The sequence below is a fragment of the Macrotis lagotis genome, chromosome 1 (genome assembly GCF_037893015.1).
Source record: "Macrotis lagotis isolate mMagLag1 chromosome 1, bilby.v1.9.chrom.fasta, whole genome shotgun sequence".
Lineage (NCBI taxonomy): Eukaryota > Metazoa > Chordata > Mammalia > Peramelemorphia > Peramelidae > Macrotis > Macrotis lagotis.
In genome coordinates, this window is record NC_133658.1 from 729,833,283 (window position 1) to 729,857,063 (window position 23,781).

General features: G+C 32.4%; 1 protein-coding gene across 1 annotated transcript in view; it reads left to right on the top strand.

The window, feature by feature from the left end:
• Positions 1-16,491, top strand: part of UBL3 (ubiquitin like 3) — a 95,331-nt gene extending 78,840 nt beyond the window's left edge. Inside the window, exons 2-5 of the mRNA XM_074216120.1 lie at positions 5,329-5,437; positions 12,274-12,360; positions 15,292-15,369; positions 15,927-16,491. Of these exons, the coding sequence (XP_074072221.1) occupies positions 5,329-5,437; positions 12,274-12,360; positions 15,292-15,369; positions 15,927-15,979 (327 nt within the window). The 3' untranslated portion in view covers positions 15,980-16,491. The remainder of the gene's footprint in view (positions 1-5,328; positions 5,438-12,273; positions 12,361-15,291; positions 15,370-15,926) is intronic.
• The last annotated feature ends 7,290 nt before the right edge of the window (positions 16,492-23,781 follow it).

Genomic DNA, 23,781 nt, shown 5'->3' on the forward strand with positions numbered 1-23,781 from the left:
CTAAAATACTTGAATATTGAAGTTAGTCTAAGATAATGAAAATATTCATAATTAAATGGATATTTTAAGTAACCAAAGCATCATCTTAAAATCTCAAATTTAGAGAGAGCCTCAGAACCCAACTGTTAAACTGAACTTTTCTCTAATATCAACAAACATCATCATTCAACCTTTGCTTAAAATCCTTTTGGCAAGGAGAATCCTTACCTTTTGGATCAGCCCATTCTATATTTGTTCACGTCTGTATTAGGTAGAAAGACTTAACTAAGGGAGGACTGGTGGTAGTGGTTATTAAGTGCTTATATTCGATGCAGCATAAAAGTACTGAAATAACTCTCTGATAACAGAATTTATCAGTTATTTATTAAAGTATATTAAAAATGTAGCTACAACCAATAGCAAGACAACCACTCAGCTGTTTAAATTTTCTATTATAAAAGTATTTGTTGCTCTTTATTTTTTGAAAGCAAGATTATAGTAACTCACTTTTAATGTTTTTCATCATCATAATGCTAAAATATAATTGTTGAAATACTATGATAAGTTCATGTTTTGGGCCAAAAATCAAGGCAGCCTTCTGAATGTAACCTTAGGACAAAGATTACACTCACTATGGTTTTGAATATAGCAGTTTATTCACCCATTCTCTTTCTTCATTTGGAAATTAGACCCATTAGTATTAATCTACTTTTACAATACAGATTTATTCATGTTGCTTTCCAAAACACTTTATAAAGCCAACTATTTGACACTCAGGAAAAAGGAAACAAGAACACGGAACTTTAAGCTTCTCGATTTAAATTGGGGGAAAGGCTAAAGGACCAATATCTATAAATGAGCTCAGTCTTTTCTTATTGCAAATCATGTAGCCACAAGTTGATATTCTTTATTGCAATTAAATTGCAAAGAACTCAACATTTATTTGACTCTAGAGCTTCAGCTATGATTTTTCTTTGTGAAAGATACTAGAAGAATAATGGAGAACATAAGAGTAAAGTGTTTCTATTTTTAAAAGAATTACTCTCTTCATTCACCCAACACATTCAGAATTGCATTTTGAGATCAAAGAAGCTGAAAGAAATATTGCCGTGACATGTTTCAGGCAGCTGGTGCACAATCTGCATTCAGCAAGTTAGGATGTGTTTTATTTTAAATTGCAGGCTTGAAGTCTGCAAAAAAAAAAAAATACAGACTGAAAAAACCCTCCCACTTAGCTATTTTCAATTTAGAACAGCTCTAGTGTTCATCAGAATGGCAAACGTTACCAGAAATTAATTTATTCCATTTCCCCTGGACCTGTTTCTTATAGCCAAATATTATCTTTTAAATAAGTAATTTTTAAAGCTTTTGTAAATTGTTATATCTTATTGATTAGCTCAGAACCACTTTTGAATTCTGGAACTGATATGCCATCTGAATTGCTAGAATTTTATACTGTTAAATAGCAATGGACTATATAAAGCTTTTCTTTAAGCTATTGATTTTGAAATGTAGAAGGAAAGTGGGTCAAGCCAATTGAAGTCTATAAAACATTTGATTGGTCAGTTTGTTATATGGAATGCTAAGAATTTTGCATTAGCCCAGACAGTAAGATGTATTTCTGAAGGAAGTTGCTTAGTGTTTGTTTTTTTAAGTTTGGAAGAGATTAGCAACTTCCTGGTTGTTTTGTTTTATCTAGACTTCTAGAACATCTTCATATGCTTTTGATTTCAATAGAATTTTTATATATTGATTATTTCATAAGGAATATCACATAACCTTAAAAAATAAAACCAGGAGGCAATAAAATCTGAAAAAATTGATGGCAAATGAGAAAATTGAACTTATTCTAATCATGTTTCCTTAATTTCCCAAGCATTATTATGAATAGATGACCATATTAATTGGTTCTTTTTTCATTCTTTATATCAAATATGGAGTCTTCCATTCTTTACAACTCAAGAAATATGAAGCTTGCATATTATTTTTTATTTCTGGTTTCTTAGTCACATCTAAAATAAGATATCTGCAGTCAAATTCAAGAAAAATTATTCCAAAGGCTCAGACTCCACATGTCAATGCTAAAATCATCTTTCTTTTCCCCCTAAATTCACCCCTTTCCTAACTCTCCTATTTATATGATGGGTACCATCATCCTTTTGTGGATTCAGGTTTTCAACCTAGGATTCTCACTTAATAATTCCCTCTCATTTACTCTCCATATCTAGTTAGTTGTCAAATATTGTTCTACCTATACAAACTCTCTACCATTCACCTTCTTTCCACTTATATCACAATCATCCCAGTTTGGGCCCCAATTAACTCTTTAATGGACTAATATAAAAGGTTTGGAATTGATCTTTATACCTTTGGCCCCCAGTTCTTCCTTTACATGACTACAAGATAATATTTTTAAAACAGATCTAAAACTGTGCCACTATCTTCTCCATTCAATGACTCCCTAATACCTTTAAGATCAAATGCACATTCTTCTCATTTAAAGTTTTTAACAATCTAGCTATAGCCTAGCTTCCCAAACATGTACATTTCTGCCTCTCACTTTGTGTAGTCCATCCAAATTGGCCTACTTGTGGCCCTTCACATACAGTATTATTATCTCTTATCACTGATCTTTTCTACAAGCTGCCTCCTGTACCTGGAAAGAATTCCCTTAACACTGCTACCATTTAGAATTCTTTGTTTCCTTCAGTGATCAGTTCAGCTGAACTACTTTCCACCTTGAGATCAACAAAGACTATAATTCTCTCCACCTACTAATGCTTCCTTCCCTTCATCCCCTTCCCCCAATTGCCTTGCATTTAACTTTTATGTATTATTTCCCCCCATATAATATATAAGCTTGTTATGGAGTGAGGGACTATTTTATTCTTGTATTTGTATATATATATCCAACATCTTGTACAGAATCTGTACCTAGCCAGTATAGTTGATGCTAATAAATTCTTGTTGATTAATATCTTAGTTTTGCAATAGTTGAGATCCTTTTGGTTATGGATTGAACTAGATCCCTTCTGATTCAAATTCTGTGATCCCTTTCACTTAATAGGAAATTGGGTAGGACTTGTGATTTCTTATGTATGGAAACTTCTTATCACTGCAATTCAGCTTCTTTTCTGCCACTTAATTAGGAGTTATCCAAGTATCTGTCTCTGAAAAAATCGAACCCTGGTCTTATTATTATTATTATTATTATTATTATTATTATTATTATTACAGGATTGCTACATTACCTCTCATCACTTGATTATCTAGGGGAAAATGGCATTCTACTTGAAATTTTCAGTCTGTAGATTTAATTTGTTTTTATTTGCTCTGCTTAAGATATTTTTATAAGTGTGTTAATTTCTTTCTGGTTCAAGCTTTCTTTAAACTAGATTTCATTTGCAAAATTCTTATACTTTTTATATTTTTCCTATAAATCATTTTTATTAAATAATTGACAATACCTACAGAAAAATGATTCATTATTTTATTGTTTCTAACTTGCTATAAAAAAACTTAGGGTAAACTTAAGTTCTGATTTTTTTTCAACTTTAACAACAGATATTAGTGAGATCTTTCTAGAATTTCTCCTATCCAATTAAATCTACAAAATAATGCCCTATGTAGAAACTATCTTATAGATGACTCCTCTTAAAAAGAGTAATTTGAATGAGATCCTATTATAAACTAATTTTAATTCTTCAAAAAAGAATTAACATTGTAACAAATAGCACAGGTTTATATAGCACTGTTTATTTAAAACCCTATAAAAGTTCTATTTGTATAAAAAGTTCGGAAGGTTTAAATTCATCTTAGATTGAGTTAAAAGCATACAAGCCTCTGTAGTACTAGGGTTGTAACTCATTTAGCATTAATGACAACCTTATTAAGATAGTTTTTAGTTCCTTCATCAAAAAGCTCTCTATATTCAAACTGTATGCGTTAGTATATATGCATAAAAGTAAAGTATGCAAATGTGAATCCTGATCTTTATGTAAATAAAGGTCAATTTTAGGGTAAATAAACATAAAAACATATTCTCAATTATATTTAAGTATTACAGGTTTTGTCATTTGATAAAGAAAATAATCAAAATGGAGGTATTTGTGTTTTTGTTTCTTTTTCTTTTCAAAAATTTGTTCATTTCAGCAATAGGAATTCAAATTCTGACCTCTAAAATATAAAAAGGGTTCCTGATTAATGTTACTCCATTACAGTCATACCACTAATATATTATTTCCTTAGATCTCATTTTTAAGTGAAATTATGCTATCTAGCTTAGACTAGAAAATCATAAATATGTTAAAAGTCAAGATATTTGCATTTGTTTCATTATAAGACAAATTGTGTAATAGATATCAGTTTATTTAATATAGGCCCTAGAACCTTAACAATTATGCAGAATTTTTTTTCACAAAAATAATAACTGATGTGATTTATTTCTGGTTTTCTTTTATATTAATGTTTTTCAATCCAGGGTTTAGTAAAAAAAAAAAACTTAAATAACTGTCCATATTGTTGAGAAGGAAGCAATAAGTTAATATCTTAGTTAATGAGGAGTGTTTTAATTAGTTAAATATTTTTTGTTTATGTAGTGAAACTTCAGAGTAGAGATGGAATAATTCTTTAAAACCTTTTTTAACTATGTCTAGTTGTATTTAATCTCTCCGTTTTATGTGTGTGCATCTGTGCACATATAATGCACATGTGTATATATATATATATATTTAGCAATCACAAATTTTCTTTCTAAAATATAGTGTCATGACTGACAATCTATAGATTTTTTTATTTTTTAACTAATAATAATGGTAAAATTACATCAAAAAAGTAAATATCTTGGGAGGTAATTGTTTTTTCTAAAGACATGAATTTTAAAACAAAATATCAGGGGCGGCTAGGTGGCGCAGTGGATGGAGCGCTGGCCCTGGAGTCAGTAGTACCTGAGTTCAAATCCAGCCTCAGACACGTAATAATTACCTAGCTGTGTGGCCTTGGGCAAGCCACTTAACCCCTTGCAAAAACCTAACCCCCCCCCCCAAAAAAAAAACAACAAAATATCAGTGTTTTGAGGATATATGATGAGAAATGCACACCTTTAAAAACAATTCTTTTATGTGATAGATTTAAAACAAGTCTAATGAGACTACATTTTTATTTCATTAAAAATGGTCTTAAATGTCAAAATATTGCAGTTTTGTTATTTGAGATACATTAAACTGGATCAACCCGAACATTTTTTTGTCCTAATGGTTGTAATTAAATTTTAATCACATGATTGAATTAAAAGACTTTCCTTGATTACTTTTTAACTGTAAAATAGCAAGCCTTTTTTTTTCCTTTCAGATAAATTTACGACTCATCTTAGTGAGTGGAAAAACTAAAGAATTCCTGTTTTCTCCTAATGATTCAGCAGCAGATATTGCAAAGCATGTGTATGACAATTGGCCAATGGGTGAGTAGCCTTTTCTCATAATGAATGTTAGATTCGCTGTTTATAATTTAGAATAACCAGTATTGGGTGTAATACCAGTGTTGGATGAACCAATCTCTAAAGTTCTTTACAGTTCTACATAATAGGATTTTATGTCCATTTTTAAGGGAGTGGCACATTAAGGGAACTGAAATAACAATGATGACCATTATTATTATTATTATTATTATTATTACAGAAAATTTCCCTTTTCTACCTTCCTACCAAGAAGTTCACAATGTAATTAAGAGTAAAAATTACCTATTCTCATAACCTCCATTTGGATTTCCTCTACCTTGGTTGTGTCTATAATTTTGCTTTATGCTTAAAATCATTTTAAGTTATCGCCTCGAGTGCAGAGACAGAGATTCTAAATTGCTAGCTAACTTAAACTTGTGGCAATCTCATCAGTCTTCAGGAGTTAAGGCGAGTCCCAAAGAATCTTATTAGATTCTCTGTGAAGTTTGTCATTTTTCTGTTCCACTTCTTGTTGATGCTGTTAGATATGGTAGCACAATCAGAATGAGTAACAGTATAGTTCATCCTTAAAATAGAAATTAAAATACCTTTAGCAGTCTACCACTTTGTATTAAATCTCTCTGTATCCCTTTTTTCCTTCCCTGTGAAAAAGGCCATAAGATAGTTTCTTTAAAAAAAATACCAAAATATTGGGGGCACCTAGGTGGCTCAGTGGATAGAGCACCAGCCCTGGAATCAGGAAGATCTGAGTTCAAATCCAACCTCAGACACTTAATAATTACCTAGCTGTGTGACCTTGGGCAAGTTACTTAACCCCACTGCCTTGCCAAAGCAAAAACAAAAAAATATAAAAATATGGCAAAAAAATTTAAGTTCAAGCAAAACCTTTTTTTAAAAAATTGGAACAAATGTGTATTGAATTATTATTATTAATCATTATTATCATTATTATTATTATTATTATTATTATTACATTCTCTTGCATACCATTCAAAGCTATTTTTCAAAGACCATTTATAATTAAAGGTTAATAAGACTTTTCCATTGTGGAGAATCATGAGATTAGGAAGTCTGTTGGTTTCTTCTTTGTGTTTTTTTTTTTAAAAAGCCAGTTTGACACAGCCTACTTCTTAAAATAAAAACCTCTCTTTGGCACAAAATCTCCATTTTCTATTAAATTTTTTTCTGAAGTAGATTTCTCTCCTGAGACTCTCCCTGCAGTGTGTCTCTAATCTGACTATCCTTTTTCTTCTGGACTTTTCTAAGCCCTTTTTATGTGAGACTGAGTGATAAGACTTTTTCAACTGATTTAATTTAGTGTCATAAGATGAAGCTAGTAAATGACTTTGAAAAATGGGATTTTTTAAGGACAAAACTTTTAATGCAGAGCCACTTAGGTATATAAAAATTAATCACTACTTTGTCCATCTGCCTGTAATCAGGAGAAAGTCGGTCCATGAATTCAAGCAATTTTATCTGAGATTGGGGCTAGGACAGAGTTTTCTATTCACTCAAACAACTTCAAGCCTCAGACTGTTGGAAAGTAGGGGCAGGAGAATATATATGTGACTGGAAAGTACTTAGAGTTGGAGTCAGTGAGTTTTTGAAAGAATGAGGCTAAGGGAAATCAAAAGGAAACTAATTGAAGAAGAATCACATGAAGTATGAAGAAGAGACAAGAAAATAATTGTCAGCCTTTTCAAAGTCTGCCTAGCCCCTTGTTCCAGCAACTGTACAAGGAACCTTGTATTATTTGTATTTAACTTATTCATGAATGAATTTAAATATCTTCTCCAAAATCCTACTTTTTTATTTTTACATTCCTTATTTCTGCTAACAATTTCCTCAAACACAATTTCCTCAAACTTTTACTTCCTCCTGATAACCAAATTAACAATCAGTTATTCTGTCTTTGAAATGTTCTTCCTTTCCATTTCTTCAATCACTAGCCTAGTTAAGTTTTCATTTTATCTCTCTTTGGGTCTGTTGTACTCACTTGATGTCTCCTTTCCTCTAATCCATTCTGTACTGTGCTACCAGAACAAGAACAGTCTTGCCAAGGTACAGCTGTGATTAGAGCATTGCCCTGTTAAGATATCTTCCATGACTCCACATTGATAAAATTCAAACATAGTCTAAAATTCAAAAGTTTTCACCTGCCTTTCTAGCTTTAACTCCCAGTACTTTCTTTCAGCATTGTCTTTTCCAGACAAAGGGGTAGCTTTGACTTGACTTTTCCCTTAGTGAAATATTTTCCTAAATCTCTTTTTATTGATATTTCAAGACCTATCTCAAGTTCTAGCTTCTCTGTGAAGCTTTCTCTGATCCTGATTCATCCGCAGCAAAAATAGGAAAGATTACTTATATCTGCCTATCCCAACACTATTGTTGTGAGGACCTAATTTTATAAATCATGAATTGTGTTACATAATTGTGAGCTATTATATTTTGGGGGGAGGCTAGTGTTGAACCTCAAGTCAGGAATACTCATTTAAATTTTAGATTTAAATCTGGCCTTAGATACTTAGCAATTGTAAAATGATTTGGAGAAGGAAATGGCAAACCATTCCAGTATCTTTGCCAAAAACAAAACCAAACCAAACCCAAATGGTGTCACAGAGTCAGACACTGCTGAAACAGTTGAATGACTAAAATTAATACTATTATTTGCATTCCTCTTTTTGAACCTTATCACAATCTTTTTTTTTAAGGTTTTTGCAAGGCAAATGGGGTTAAAGTGTTTTGCCCAAGGCCACACAGCTAATATCACAGTTCTTTTTTTCATTATTTGTGTACATATTTTATAATCTTTTTTTGGAAGGAAATAATTGCTTTATTCACTTTGATATTCCCTTGTAGTAAACTAAAATTTATACATTATTGCCATAAAAAAATTATTGAGTACAATGAATATCTTTAAAACTTGCCTTTTTCCATATCAAAATTTGAGTCAGTGACACTTTTTGGGGGGGGGGGGGAAGTTAATTAGGGTTAAATGACTTGCCCAGAGTCACATAGCTAATAAGTGTCAAGTATCTGAGGTAGGATTTGAACTCAGATCCTCTTGACTCCAGGACAGGTGCTCTATTCATTATGTTATATAGCTACCCCAATCAATGACTTTTTGATTTAGGATAATTTTGTTAATGATGGAAGCAATTGACCTTCCATTTCATTGGATCATATCATTTAAATAGGTTGTGGCTAAGTCATTAAGGATTACAATAGGGCTTAAAAAAATTTTAGGGGTACTTGAAAATAAGCGTATTCATATAATTTGTTATAGCTTTCTTGTTCTTTTAAATTATTAACAGTAATAGATAAATCTCTTTGGAAACCATTGAAGAATAATAATGCCTTGTATTTGTATAATACATTGGATCTAGAAAGCATTTTCACATGTTTATCTTATTTGATTATGTATAAAGCACTGGATAGAAATAGAGATAAGATGTTTTCCATGCTCTGAAAGATGTTATAGCTAATAGGTATATTATTATTCATAAATGACAATAATGAATAATAGAACAGGATGGAGCATGAGAAGAAAGTGTTATGTAAAGTCCAAGGAAGAAAAGATCAAACAAAAATAGTTAATCTCCAAATTATTTGTCTTGGACTATATTATACTTTCAGATAAGACTAGTTTTTTTCATAAATAATTATCCTTGATCCAAGTTAATGATAAAATTAGACTCTCCCTTCTCCCTCCTTCACCCCTTTCTCTCTGCCCCCCCCCGCCCCAGCAGTCCTTGATATGTGACCAAGGAAACTATTTTGAGAATTTGTTGCAAATAATCTCCAAAGTCACATATCTGTAAATGAGAATATTGATGCCACACTAGCAACTTTTGTAAGAATATTTGATTCTCATCCTTGCACTTCAGAAGAAATTAAGTACCTAGGAGGTGGCATAGTGGCGTAGTGGATAAAGCACTGGCCCTGGAGTCAGGAGTACCTAGGTTCAAATCCAGTCTCAGACACTTAATAATTCCCTAGCTGTGTGGCCTTGGGCAAGCCATTTAACCCCCGTTTGCCTTGCAAAAAAAACCTAAAAAAAAAAGAAATTAAGTACCTACTGTCTTCAGAACACTTTACTGACAATATAAAATAAAAATGAAACTGTCCTGCCCTCAAAGAGCTTACATTCTACAGTGGAATCTGAGTCATAGAAGACATAGAAATAAATGAATGAGAACACACACACACACATGCGCATGCGAGGAGGTAGGGAAAGAAATGGAGAAGACCATCCCTGAGGAAGACTTGAAGCTTTTGGTAAGGAGGAAGTTTGTTTCTTAGATCTGTTAACTTGTATCCTTACCCAGGAACACACCTAACACAGCATCATTAAAAATAGGAATTTTAAAAAATCCTAATTCAAATAATTCTATCTTTTCTAATGTAGAAGATAGTTCACAGTTGTTTAATATATTCTCCTTAGTAGTTTGTGAAATAGTTGTTATTGAAAATACACGATTTTTTTAAAGTATGCAGAAATAGGGATGGGATGTGAGATTATTGCATGTACACAACAGAGTCAGTTCTACCACCTTCAAATAATTTATATGCCTTCTGTTAAAGGGCAGCATCAGGATTTAGAGTAGCTTTTTTTCTGTGAAGGGCTACCTACATTGAAAGAAATTCATTCGGATCCATTGATGAGTTGTTATCCATTGCACAATTCTTCCAAGAGAAAGATAAAACAATTCAACTTCTTTTTGTAAATTTATTTTTAAATTTTACAATTTTTCCCCAAATCTTGATTACCTCCCTCCACCCCCCCCAGAAGGCCATCTGTTATTTACATTGTTTCCATGCTATATATACATTTACCTAAATTGAATGTATTGAGAGAGAAATCTTATCCTAAAAAAAGAGCAAGATTATATAATAAGATAATGTTTTAAGATAATGTTGTTTTTTTTTTAATTTAAGTAATAGTCTTTGGTCTTTGTTCAAACTCCACAATTCTTTCTCTGTATACAGATGGTATTCTCCATCATAGATACCCTAAAATTGTCCTTGATTGTTGCACTTATGAAATGAGTAAGTCCATTAAGGTTGATCATCAACCCCATGTTGTTATTATTATGGTGTACTGTGTTCTTCTGGTTCTGCTCATCTTGCTCAGCACCAGTTCATTGCAGATCCCTCCAGGCTTCCCTGAATTCCCATCCCTCCTGTTTCTAATAGAACAATAGTGTTCCATAACGTACATATACCACAATTTGTTCAGCCATTCCCCAATTGATGGACATTCATCCAATTTCCAATTCTTTGCTATCACAAATAGAACTGCTATGGATATTTTTGTACAAGTGATGTTTTTACCTTTTTTCATGATCTCTTCAGGGTATAGACCCAGTAGTGGTATTGCTGGATCAAAGGGTATGCACATTTTTATTACCCTTCAGGTGTAATTGCAAATTGCTCTACAGAAAGGTTTAATGAGTTCACAACTCCACCAACAACGCATTAATGTCCATAATTTTCCACATTCCTTCCAACATTGATCATTGTCCTTTCTTAAGTACAAGAAACTTAGAGGCAGGGACAATTTTCTTTTTCTTTGCATCCCCAGTACTTGGCACAAGGCTTAGTGTATTTAAATACTTGTTGAGTTAATTAACTAATGGGGGAATAAAATACTTTTAAATTTAAATAACTGAGTTTACCATGTCTAAATATTGTAAATAACTGAATTTACCATATCTAAAGGTTCCCCATTCTTGAGTCAAGCAAATTATTTTTTCCATTTATTGACTTGAATTATTCTTGTGTTAGATTTTACTAATCCAGTGCTAAAATGTCTTTTTTTAAAATTATCTAGGTGGGTTTTTTTAATTGTTTTTTTTAGGTGACTAGTAGGAAAAGTTAAAGTTCATAATTTTTTCTAAATCATTGCAGTTCTCAGATGAATAAATAACTCTTTAGTGTCTTACTTATCTAGGACACTCTTTATTCCAGAGAGATTCTCCCTCTCCCCTCCCAAAATCTTTAAAATTTAAAAGAATAACAAGAATCTTCCAAACTTTTGGTACTCCAGAGAAATTTTCATCTCATATTCTGTGGAATATGTATGCCCAGACTTAACAGCAAGAATGCTTCTTCTGAAAGTTTTTTGAGTTGTGAACAGGATATAGCATATTATCATTTAACAGCTGGCATCTAGTTCTTCTGTGTTGAACTGACAACCAAAAGAGATGCAAATTTTTAAATATCTACTCTTAAATTTGTTTTCCTACTCAGTGGAAATGTATCAACGTGTGTTTTTTTTTAAATCTCATAATTCTATATGGGTCTTTGGTTTCAACTTGTACATTGATTTTCATATAGAGCTGATATAAATTAAAGTAATTTCTAATTTTTTTTATGGGGATAAATTCTTGCCTCATATATTCTTTTGGTAATCTCAGAGTTTTCCACTGGTTCCATTGTGGCTAAATTGCTCTTTATAAACCCTTTTTTCTTTCTTTTTTTTTTAAGTTGTTTTTTTTTTTTTGCAAGATAAATGGGGTTAAGTGGCTTGCCCAAGGCCACCAAGCTAGTTAATTATTAAGTTTCTGAGGCCAGATTTGAACTCAGGTACTCCTCACTCCAGGGCCGGTGCTCTATCTACTGCACCACCTAGCCGCCCCTATAAACCTTTTTTTCAAATAAGAACAGGATTGAGTCTTAGATATTAAAGAACATTAATATAGTAGCCACTGAGTTTCAAATGAAGTTAAGATTTTTCCTTGTTGAATTTTGGCAAGCTTGAAACTGGAACAGAAAAATACAATATTCCCTATCTATCTTTTGGAATTCATATGACTAATTCTCTGGTTTCTTTTCAGATTGGGAAGAAGAACAGGTTAGCAGTCCAAACATTCTTCGACTTATCTATCAAGGACGATTTCTACATGGAAATGTGACACTAGGAGGTAATGAAATCATTTTTGTAGAAGAAATTAACTATTGAGTGGTAGGATTTGTTTGTGGGTTCTTTTAGGTTAATTTCTGTTTGTTTTAGTATAATTCCTTCTTAATTTTAATATTTTGCTAAACTTAAGTATTTAACCCCTAAATATTTCATCTCTTATGAATCAGCCTCTTTTCTATTATTCTTAGAAGACCATATGGCGTAGTTGGAAGACTCATTTGAGAGGAGCACTCTTTAATTTTATCTTAGGGCATCCTGATTTTGTTGTAGTATTTTTGTTAATTTGTTGGAATAATATTGTGGTCCTAATGTGTTAAGAAATAACTTAAAAATAATAATGAAATACTGTCTCTAGGGTGGGTTTGCTAGTCATGTGAGATGCAAAAATAAATGAGTTTTTACAAGAATGTTTGTAAAATGCAGCTCGATGGTGCCCCCTTGTGGTTCATATTTTCTATAATTTGATTTCTTTTTGTTTTAAATATTAGAATAATCATTTAATTGAATTTTAGAACAAGATGAGATCTTAGGAGATCTTAGGAGATCATCTGATCCATGTCCCTCATTTTATAATTAGAAAACTGACCTCTTGAGAAGATTGACTTTCCCAAAGTCATATGAATAGTAGTAGGTGTAGGGTAGAATTGTAATCTCACTTAGAATATGCTAACCTCTCAGTACACAATCATAATTTGTATTTTACTGTAGGATTTATGTGTCCATATCAGTTACTATAATATTTGCTTGAATTTAACCTGATGGCTCTGTTCTTCATTCTTAATTCAATTAATGATTTACTTACTATATACTATTGGGATAGGCATCAAAGATACAAAGATGAAATTTAAAAAATTAACCTCTCAATGTATTTCTATTCTACTGGATAAAGTGAGTTATTTAGGGGAGAAAATATACTTCTAAACTTCCAAATTCAGCCATAAGTCTGCAGTACGCATGAGTTAAGTAAAATTAGATGGAAAAAAAAAGTAAAATGAATTTCTTCTTGTAATTTCTCCAAATTGGACTTTTTTGGAACTCTTTTGGTTCTCTGTCTGTCTTTTGACTATTCTTCCTTATTTTCCTCTACCAACAGATCATCAATATCATACCCTTTAAACTATGGGGACCTCCAAGTTGCTGTCCCAAGTCGTCTTGTCTGTCTCCACACTCTGTCTTTTAGTAGACTCATTTTTTTCTCATCAGTTTCTCATCTTTAGATAGATGACCTACAGTTTGATAGCCTCTATATATCCAACTTTTCCCCTGAGTTTTAGACTGTTTTCACCTATAGCCGATAAGATATTTTAAACTGGATGTTTTGTGGACATCTTATACTCAATATGTCCATAACTGAACTCATGATCTTTATCCCTAATCCTCATCTCTTCCAAAGATCCCTGTTTCTGTCAAGGGTACCACCATCTTTGGAGTCTCCAGGTCCATAAACTTGGCATTATCCTGGAATCTTCACTCTCCCTTAAGTTGGCAAATCTTGCCTTTTCTGTCTTTATATTATTTCTCACTTGTGACCGATTCTTTCTATTCATGTAGCTTCAAATGTATTTTTCATACTCCTCATCTCTTACTTAGATTATTGAAATAACCTTTAAATTGTTCTCCCTGACACTGGTCAATCCAACCAATCTTGACCATGTGACTTCTCACTCAGGCAAGTTCAAGAGCTCCCTGTTGTCTTGGTGGTAGAAGGTAAAACTCCCTTTTGCCTTCTAAAATCCTTCTCAACTCAATCTCAGACTATTTTTTTTTTAGCCTTGTTGGACAGTACTGCCCCTTTAATACTCTGATTCAAATGGGTGAAGACTCTCAGGACAGGGTTGAAGGTTGGTTCATATATCTGAACATGGTGCAAAGGAAACTGAGGAGAAGCAGGAGAGATATGAGCAGAAGTGTAGACAAGGACTAGAGATATCTTTAGGTGTTTGACTATTAAAGAAAGGAGAGCTATGGAAAGGGAGCTTCCTATTTTAAATAATCATTTAATGTCCTCAGATTCTTGCTAATTGGGGTGCTAATTAATACAGACATGGCAGTCTGAGAGAGCAGGTATGGGAGGAGAAAAGAGTCCAGTACCCACCTTTCCTTTCTACTACCAGCCTTGTCCACATGTCCATGAAACATGGGCTCTGATCTGTCCCTTTTTTTGATAAGGGTAGACAAAAAGGTCTTGGCTTTTTTTGTCTGGGGCTAGGCTTCGCCTATACTCAGCAAAAAGAGAAAGAGACTGGATCCTTCTCTTCTCATACCTGTTATCCTAGACTGGCCATATATGTATTAATTAGCAAAGCCTCGCCACAGGCAAAAAGTCAGAACCTTTTGTTGTAGAAGGAAGACAGGTATCTAAACAAACCCCAGTACTCATTTCCACTTTTGATTCTTAGAAAGATGCGGCAGCTGGGGGATTATTCTTAAATTGGAAAGGATTAAAAATTTATGGTAATAAGATCCCCCTGCCCCAATATGATGCTAATTAGGGGAAAGGTTCTTGGTTGTTACTTTCCCCTTTAAAAACATAAGTATATGGCTAAGTTTGTCTGACATGAACCAGATCAAATGAAATAACCTATGTGAAATGAATAGCTTTTAAAAATGTAAAGCATTATAGAAATGTAGAGGATACTGATGATAAAAAATTATTAGTTCTGCCCTTAATGTCTCTAGTTTTATATTTAGGTGTTACCCTTTTAATAATAGACCATAAGCTCCATGAAGAAAAGGATAGTGTCTTGTTCTTCAAAAACATTCAATAATGCCTTGTACATTTTAGATAAATACTTGTTAAGAATGAGTGAATGAGTTAATTTTTCTGTTTGTTGGTCAGGAGCATATATTTCATCTTTAAATTGATGGTTTCAGTTCTCTCTAGTAAAAAAAAAATTAATGTATTTTTAACAAAGTACTCTTTTTCACACAGCATTAAAACTTCCTTTTGGCAAAACAACAGTTATGCATCTGGTGGCTAGAGAAACATTGCCAGAACCAAATTCTCAAGGTAAGCCCTAAGCTGTATTTTAGAGGATCTAACTAGAGTCACATAGGCAAGCATTCAACATTGTCTTGACTTTCATTTGACTTTTTAAGGGACAGTTAGGAAATCTTCAGTTATGAATAGTTCTTGTCAAGCAAACAATCTAACATTCTGGGACATGTTAACATTTTTAAAAAGCATTTATTAGAATACTTTAGAATATATAAATTGTTGCTCAGCCCTTTTCAACTCTTTCTGATCTCATTTGGGATCAGATGATGTCATTTCCTTCTCCAGCTCATTTTACAAATGAGGAAACTGAGGCAAACAGGGTTTAGTGACTTCCCGGTGTCATAGAGCTAATAAGTGTCTGAGGCAGGATTTGAATTCAGAAAGTTGACTCCAGCCCTGACACTCTACCTTCTTGTGCCACCTTGTTGCCCAGTACATATAAATACAGAATTTAAAACTTGTATTATGCATTAATTTGGATAGAATTGTTTTTTTGTTGGTGTTCAGTTTTGTTTTTTTTTTCCATCAATTTCTAGCATGTAAATAAGTGTTTTATTCATTATTCACAGGTCAGAGGAACCGTGAAAAGACTGGAGAAAGCAATTGTTGTGTGATCCTGTAAAAACTGATGTTTCTGCTAAGTATGGTGTAATATAAGTCTTTGTCTTTCATGCTGCTGGGATAGAAGAGATCCAACATTGCTTCAGACATTCTTAGGAACAGTCTGTAAATCCATGGAACTGAAATATTACATGAACACTGTTGTTGCATTCTCTTTTACAAGAAGAGATTCAAGAACATTTTCACTATGATTTTTTATTTCTAGTTATTTTTATGTTGAGCAGTCTTATAATTCATTGGTTTTTGAATGCACTCAATCCAGGAAAAAAAAATTAACATGTTATCTTCCATAGCAGAAACCATTTTGCTGCCATAAAAATCTTCATCTAGAAAACTAATAAATCAAGCGTTCCAAATGCAATTTGCACTAAAAATGTTTGACATTAATTTGTTATTTTCATCAACAGAATTTGTAACTCTTTACTTGACACCTAGAAATAATCTACTATAAATTCTATACTGGAAAAACACTCAGCAATTAATGTTTGTTAATGACCAACTTTTTTTTTTTTTGGATGGAGAAGGGGCAGGAGGAAAATGGAAAATAAACAATACTGTTCATTGAATTCTACCAAAGTTAATCTTGGTGGCAACACTGGCCTAGGATACTAACTAAACTGAGTGTGACTCTATTTTAACTGCAACAAATGAAAAAAAAAAAAAACAATGTGCCTGTTACCTAAAGCACTCTGCAGAGGGCTGTTTAATTGTTTTCCTTATGATGTGCACTCTTTAGTCATACAATAGCTGAGTGCTTGTTCATACAGCACAAATAGGGCAAAGAGTGTGTTTCCTAGCCTTAATATGGGAGGGGTAATTTCCTGTAGTCCATAGGCTTTTATTATTGTGCAGAACTATTAGAAAATTTCATCTATTGATCAGTTCTATGTATTTGAATATCAACAAATTGATGGTTTTTTTCCAGTAATCTTTTCTCATCTGTACCTTAGTGTCCAATGTCATGCTTACTCATTAGACATTTCAAACAAATTCTTAATATTTAAAAAGTTCTCTCTGCCATAGTTCTAGTTTTATTTATGTAATCTGCATTTGGTATTAGTGCTTGCAATTGTATTAAATCAAAAGCTGATTTTTAAGGCATAAATGACTTAAAGAGATGCCATTCTTTTGTTTCATACCAATAATTTAAAAGTTGATATGCTCAAGAAGTTTGCACAGCACTAAAGCATGAGCTAGTTTCATCTAAATCTGTAAAAATATAAAAGATTTTATATTTTTTCACTGGGAAGAAATTCTTCCTGGGTGAAATTACAAATATGTGTAGAATATATTTAATAAAAATCTTATAAAATACTTAACTATAGAATTTAAATATAGATTGGCGTGTAGTATAATAGAACAATATTCCATATAAATAGCTTTAGCCTTCACAGAAATTAAAGTCACAGGCTGACATTGTGTTCTGTATTTAATAAGTGTCCACAGCCCTTAAACACACATGTAAACATTACCAGATGGCCAACATCATTTAAATGTTATCAGGTTATTTTATTCATTGTTATTGCTTTGATGAAAAGCTTTATATGCAGTAGAGCTACAAAAATATTGTTCATACTGATCAGAATTAAATTTGTATAGAGCAGAGTTTTAAAACAAATTGTAAATAGTACTAAACATTTTCTTTCTTCAACCTGTACTGATAAAATCCTCCTGTAAACTAAATAAAAGAATATTGTAGTGCATTTGGGTGATAATTTTAGAGGTCCTTGATTAGATCAATATTGTTTAAACAGTTCTCATCATGGTTAAAACTATGTTTTCTATTGGTATTTTCTTCTGAATCTTGTTTTTTAAATTACTTAATATAGTATTATTTAGTTTGTGATGTGTTCCCAATGTATTTCTTTGGTATTTAATCTGATTTATTTCTGCACAGTAACTACAGTGAAGAAGTTTATGTAGTCTGTGCTTTCATTAAAAATATTATATTCATAGATACTAAATATTTATACTCTTTTTTTGGTTTTGTTTTGTTTTTGCTATAGTACACATAAGAATCAAAATGACGCAACATTACTTGGTTAGGCAAGTGTCCCATCCATGACCTTTTGTTAGACTATTACAAGTCTCCTATACAAGTCTCCTTGCTTCTGTTCTCTCCCTACTATAATTTATATTTAATTGTATATCTGACCTAATCTTTTATTATAAATTATGTCCTGATAACTCCTCTTTCTTCTTTACCTCTACATCCTACAAAATGTATGAGGCCTCATTGCCAAAAATGGTACTTAAGTTGCACAATGGTTAAAATTGCACCAGAATCAAAGTAGTAATACCAGAGATTTATAGGCACTTAATTTAGTACAAGTACACAGCCTTGAGCTTGGTTTCTCAACTGTATCTTATATCCTTGAATAGTTTTAATCTGCTCTTGGAATAAGGTTCTCAGGATGATAAGGGTCTTGATCTTCACAAAAATGTCATTATGTTTCTGGAGCCTCTGTTAACTGTGGTTTCTATTTAAGATATATATTATTTCTGTTCTTGACACTTAAAAAGGCTAAAATCTAGCATTATCATGCATTTAAATAAGGCTTACCCCTAACACTGAACTTAACCAAAGTTTAAAAGTATTTTCCTGTTAGCTGAGGGTATTATAGAATGTTTAATAAAATGAGATTAAAATTTGCCCCCCTTCTTTTGAATAATTTCCTTGGCTACTTTTGTTATATATTTTCTTCATCTTTTTTTTACCTGTTTATCATTTTTCTTCCTTTTTTTCAGATCTTCAGAGAATTTACCTTTGCAGTATCTATTAATTGAATCCAATTTTTTAAAAAAATAGAATCTTTCATTCCTGTATTCTGATAAAATCCTGACTAAAGTGCATAGCATAATATTGTTTGGCTCATGGGACTTTGGGACTTAATTTGAGTTACTTGATATACAAAAAGACCATAAATTTTTATACAGAAAGTGAACATAAAAAGAGTATGTCCATTTTAGCTCTACCTTTAAGATTTTTTAAGCTCATTCCTAGCAGGTCTTCAACTCTTTCTACTGTTACTATTTACTATTACTGTTGTTTGATCATGGCAGCCTGATTGATTACCCATGGTGGATTTGGTTTGATATTCAAAACTACTAATAAAATAGAAGAGGAATAATTTAGAGGAAAAATCTTGGACAAAGCTAAGTGGAAGAATTCTTAAGTTTAAAAAAATATCAAAACAGAAGAGTAGCTTAGGGTTGTAAGGCAAATTATTTTATACTTTGGCAACTATGTATACTTCTGAATTTCTTTGTTTATATGATTAAATATCAAGTCATATATATATATATATATATATATATATATATATATATATATATATATATATATATATTCCAAATTAACACTGGAAGGAATTTTAAGTCAAAAATAGCAATAAACTTGGACTTTCTACAAAGTCTCACCTCCTTCAAAGGAAAGTACCAGCATAAAATTATAGAATCATAGAGGCAGAACACCTGAATTTGTATCCTAACTCAGGTACTTAACTAGCTTTGTATCAAGAATCAAGTCACTTAATCTCCTTGAATCTTCTCAGCTTCCTTATCTGAAAAATTAATATGTGCATATTTGTGTTTCATAGAGTTGTGAGAAAAGTTTTATAAAATTAAAAGGCCTGTGTAAAGATGGATTTTTATTATTGTCATTGGCTTAGAAAAGAGAGACCTCAGAGAGCTTCTAGTATATGACATCTCTAACAAGTAGTCATACAGCAGCTAACTGGAAAGAGAGCCCATTGTGCTTTGGAACAGTTTTTAATATTGGGCAACTAAATCCCCACCTGTGCACAATAGCCAACACTGTCTAACGAGTGTTTATTACCATTATTTAGCTGACCCTTGCTGATTTTTCTTAGTACCATTCAGGAGCAATTTTGTCGATTAGTTTTTAATGATTTTCCACTTGATGTTATTATTTTTTAGAAAAATTTTATTTATTTTGAGTTTTATAATTTTCCCCCTAATCTTGCTTCCCTCCCCCCCACCCCCCACCGAAGGCAGTCTGTTAGTCTTTACATTGTTTCCATGGTATACATTGATCTAAGTTGAATGTGATGAGAGAGAAATCATATTCTTAAGGAAAAAAAATAAAGTATAAGAGATTGCAAAATTACATAAGATATTTTTTTTTTTTTAAAATTAAAGGTAATAGTCTTTGTTCAAACTCCACAACTCTTTCTCTGGATACAGATGGTATTCTTCATTGCAGATAGCCCAAAATTGTGCCTGATTGTTGCACTGATGGAATGAGCAAGTCCATTAAGGTTGATCATCAATCCCATGTTGCTGTTAGGGTGTACAGTGTTTTTCTGGTTCTGCTCATCTGGCTCAGCACCACTTGATATTATTTTTAAATCCACTAACAGAGGCACAACAAAGGAATAATTGTGAAACTAAATGTCCTTAGCCTAACCTTCCTCTTCAGTATTTCTGCTTTCTCAGAATCCGTGTTTTTTAACTTTTTTGGGTGTGTGGTTGGAGAGGCAATTGGTTAAGTGACTTGACCAGGGTCACACAGTTGGTAAGTGCCAAGTACCTGAGACTGCATTTGATCTCAGGTCCTCCTGGCTCCAAAGCCAGTGCTCTATCCACTGTCCACCTAGCTAAACCATTCCCTCAACCTCCACTTTTCTTAAAATTCACAAGTCTCTGTTTTGTCCTTTTGGTCAGTTTTCTTGGTTATACCACTCTTTTCCCCTGTATGATTTTTGACTTTTGAATCTGAAACTCATCTCCACAGTTTCTGGTACATAGGTAATTCATAGCTTCATTTCTATACTAATTTGGTAATACTTATGTCTCAAATTTCTACACTAATTTGCTAATATATATCCTCAAACCAATATCATGGTACTCCTCTCATCTTTGCTTAAGAAACTAATGGGACTTATATTAAACTGCAGTTTAAGGATCTTGTTATCTGTTGTTACTAATTTTGCTACTCAGTGCTTGGTTATGGTTTCTTTGCCATACCCTGATCAATATATCTTCCATATTCAGATTTCTTTTTTCTTTTTTTTTAAAACAGAAGTAGAAAATGCAAAAATTTTAAGCTTTTCCCTAATTTTCCCTAATTTTTCCCTTCTTATTTATTGAAGAGTGAAATGTCTAAAGGCCTTATGCTAAAGAAAAGCGCTAGAATTGTCATTTCCAATACTTTTTCACTCAGAAATATGTCCTGTCTTTGAAATTTTATTATTCCATAATTAAGTGAATTGAAGTATTAAAAATCCAGTCAACAGTGGTCAGCTGTCATATTTCAATGAATTGTCAAATTTCAATGACTAAAAATTAGTTCCAATTCCTAAACAGATGGATTACTACATAAATCACAATTTTATGTTATTCTCACCTTCCTCCATTCTCTCAATTTCTACTTTTTCTTTTTCTCAAAAACACCTGTGGATCAACTATTTGAGTTTCATAGATGCCTCTTACTCGTTAATCCATTTTAAAATTATTTTGCTAACCTTATTCCTCTGTAATGCTAAGACCATATTTCTTGATACTTAGATACACAAGGATATTAGCAAATTGAGAAATGTACATAGCTAACACTGAATCTAGAATACATCTCATTTCTAGTGGTTCCTTCCTAGGGAAAGAATGGAAGATTAACTAGATCAAGGTAGGGAGAATGCATTGTAAATGAGGGAACAGGTGAGCCTATGTCCTCTCTAATCAGTTTCTTTTTCCTAAATCCATTTTCTTCCACTCAAACAACACCATCAGTAAACCTGTTTCATTTCCTTCCCAAGCAGACCTTTTCCTAGATCACACCTATTCATAAAATTTAAGATACACATCCATGTTTTATAAACATGCCTATTTGTAAGAATCGTTAAGTTCATAGTTTTATAGTAACAGAAGGATCATCCCTGTTAGGATTATATTAAAAATCTCAGAAGCTCAGTTTGAAGGAAGCATAGAGGTCATTTATTATAAACTTTCTAAATAGGAATCTCCATTATAGCTTCCCCAACAAGAATCCATCTAACCTTTGCTTAAAAAGCTCAAATAAAGTTGCACAAAACTCTCATTCACACCCATCTTTTCCACTTTGATATGTTAGGAAATTTTTCTTTAGAGTGAACTGAAGTCTTTCTGTAACTTGTTATCTGATACTCCTAGCTGTATTATAGGCTCACTTCCTTCAACCAGTTCTTGTATAATAATCTTGAGACTTCCTATCAATTTCACATCATAAATGTTTTGTCTTAATTTGTGCCCAGAATTTAGCCTAATCCTCTCATCTGTCATTTGACCCAAATAATAAAATGGAGCCTTCTGGATTCTGGACACTTTCTTTAACACTGTCATCACTTTGACACTTAATCACTGTTTTCTTGTCTATCAACATCTAATTATTTGTATACATTGGACTTGCACTATTGTACCCATTATTATGCAAATGATGAAAGGAAAAATAAAGATTGAAGTAGGAACTTAGGTCAAATATATTCTGCCTCTTCTTCACTGGGGGCAACTATAACCTTGGGTTCAAATGAGGTAGAGAATCCTCCCAACTCTGCCCTAAATGTTTTAATATTTTTAGACATCAAAAGACAGATAGTCCTCATTTACTTAGGTATCCTAGAGAAACTTAACTTTACTGATGGATTGGTTCTTGTCCTTCATTATCAAAGAAGACCAAAATGACCATAACTTTGTTAGTTCAAAAATTTATTTTAAGCATTTAAAAACCTTATACAAGCAGGTGATCCACCAGACTGCCAAAGGTTGTCCATGACAAGAGAGCCCCTCAATTACAGAATCTAAGCTCCCTTCTAAATCCACTCTAAATCCTTTGACCCTATGAACTACAGGCAACCCTAATGCTACCTGAGATAGCCTTTAGAAAAAATAATTCAGATCTAGCTAAAATCATAAAATCTCAGAAGTAGAAGGTATATCTCGATGTCATTTAATTAAACTTGTACGTAAGAATTCCTCCAAATGATAACTCAGTTTCAACATATAGCTCTTTAGCGAAAGGGAATTTACAATATGTCCTAAGACACCATTTTCTATTTTGGGAACTTCTCTTAGGAAGCTTTTCTTTATATCAATTTTAACTTTTTAATCCATTGCTCCTGGTTATGACTTTTTTTAGCCAAGCAAAAGTGGTCTATTTCAATTCCACATATCAGTTTTTCAAAAACTTGAAGATAATTATAATTTCCCCACAATCCTTTTATAGGTTAATCATCTTCAGTTCCTTCAACTTAATGACATGTTCTCCACTCTTCCTTACCATCTTTCATGTCCTTTTTGGAGTTTACTCCATTTTGTCAATGTCTTTCTGAAAATGTGATTCCCAGAACTCAATTTTCCAGCTCTGACCAGAGCAGAATTTTGTATCAATTAATTTATTTAGTCTAATGTCTCATTAGATTTCATTAGAGGTTATTTCAGATTATTATTCAGAGTAGTTTAGGAGGCTCAATGAGGAGAATAGTGGACTTAGAGTCTGCAAGACCTGAGTTCAGATATGGTCTCAGGCACTAAGTGTGTGACCCTGGGCAAGTCACTTAACTATTGTCTGCCTCAGTTTTCTCATACATTAAATGGGGATGATAATAGAAATTACCTCTTAGGGTAATAGTGAGGATAAAATGAAATCATATTTCCAGCACTTAACTCAATCCCTGACATATAGTAGTCAATTAATGTTTGTTAATTGATTATAAGAGCCCTTTACAAATCTTAAACCTATGTAGCTTGCCTGAGCCTACTGACCACAAAAATCCCCAACTTATTTCACATTTATATGAAACTTATTTCACA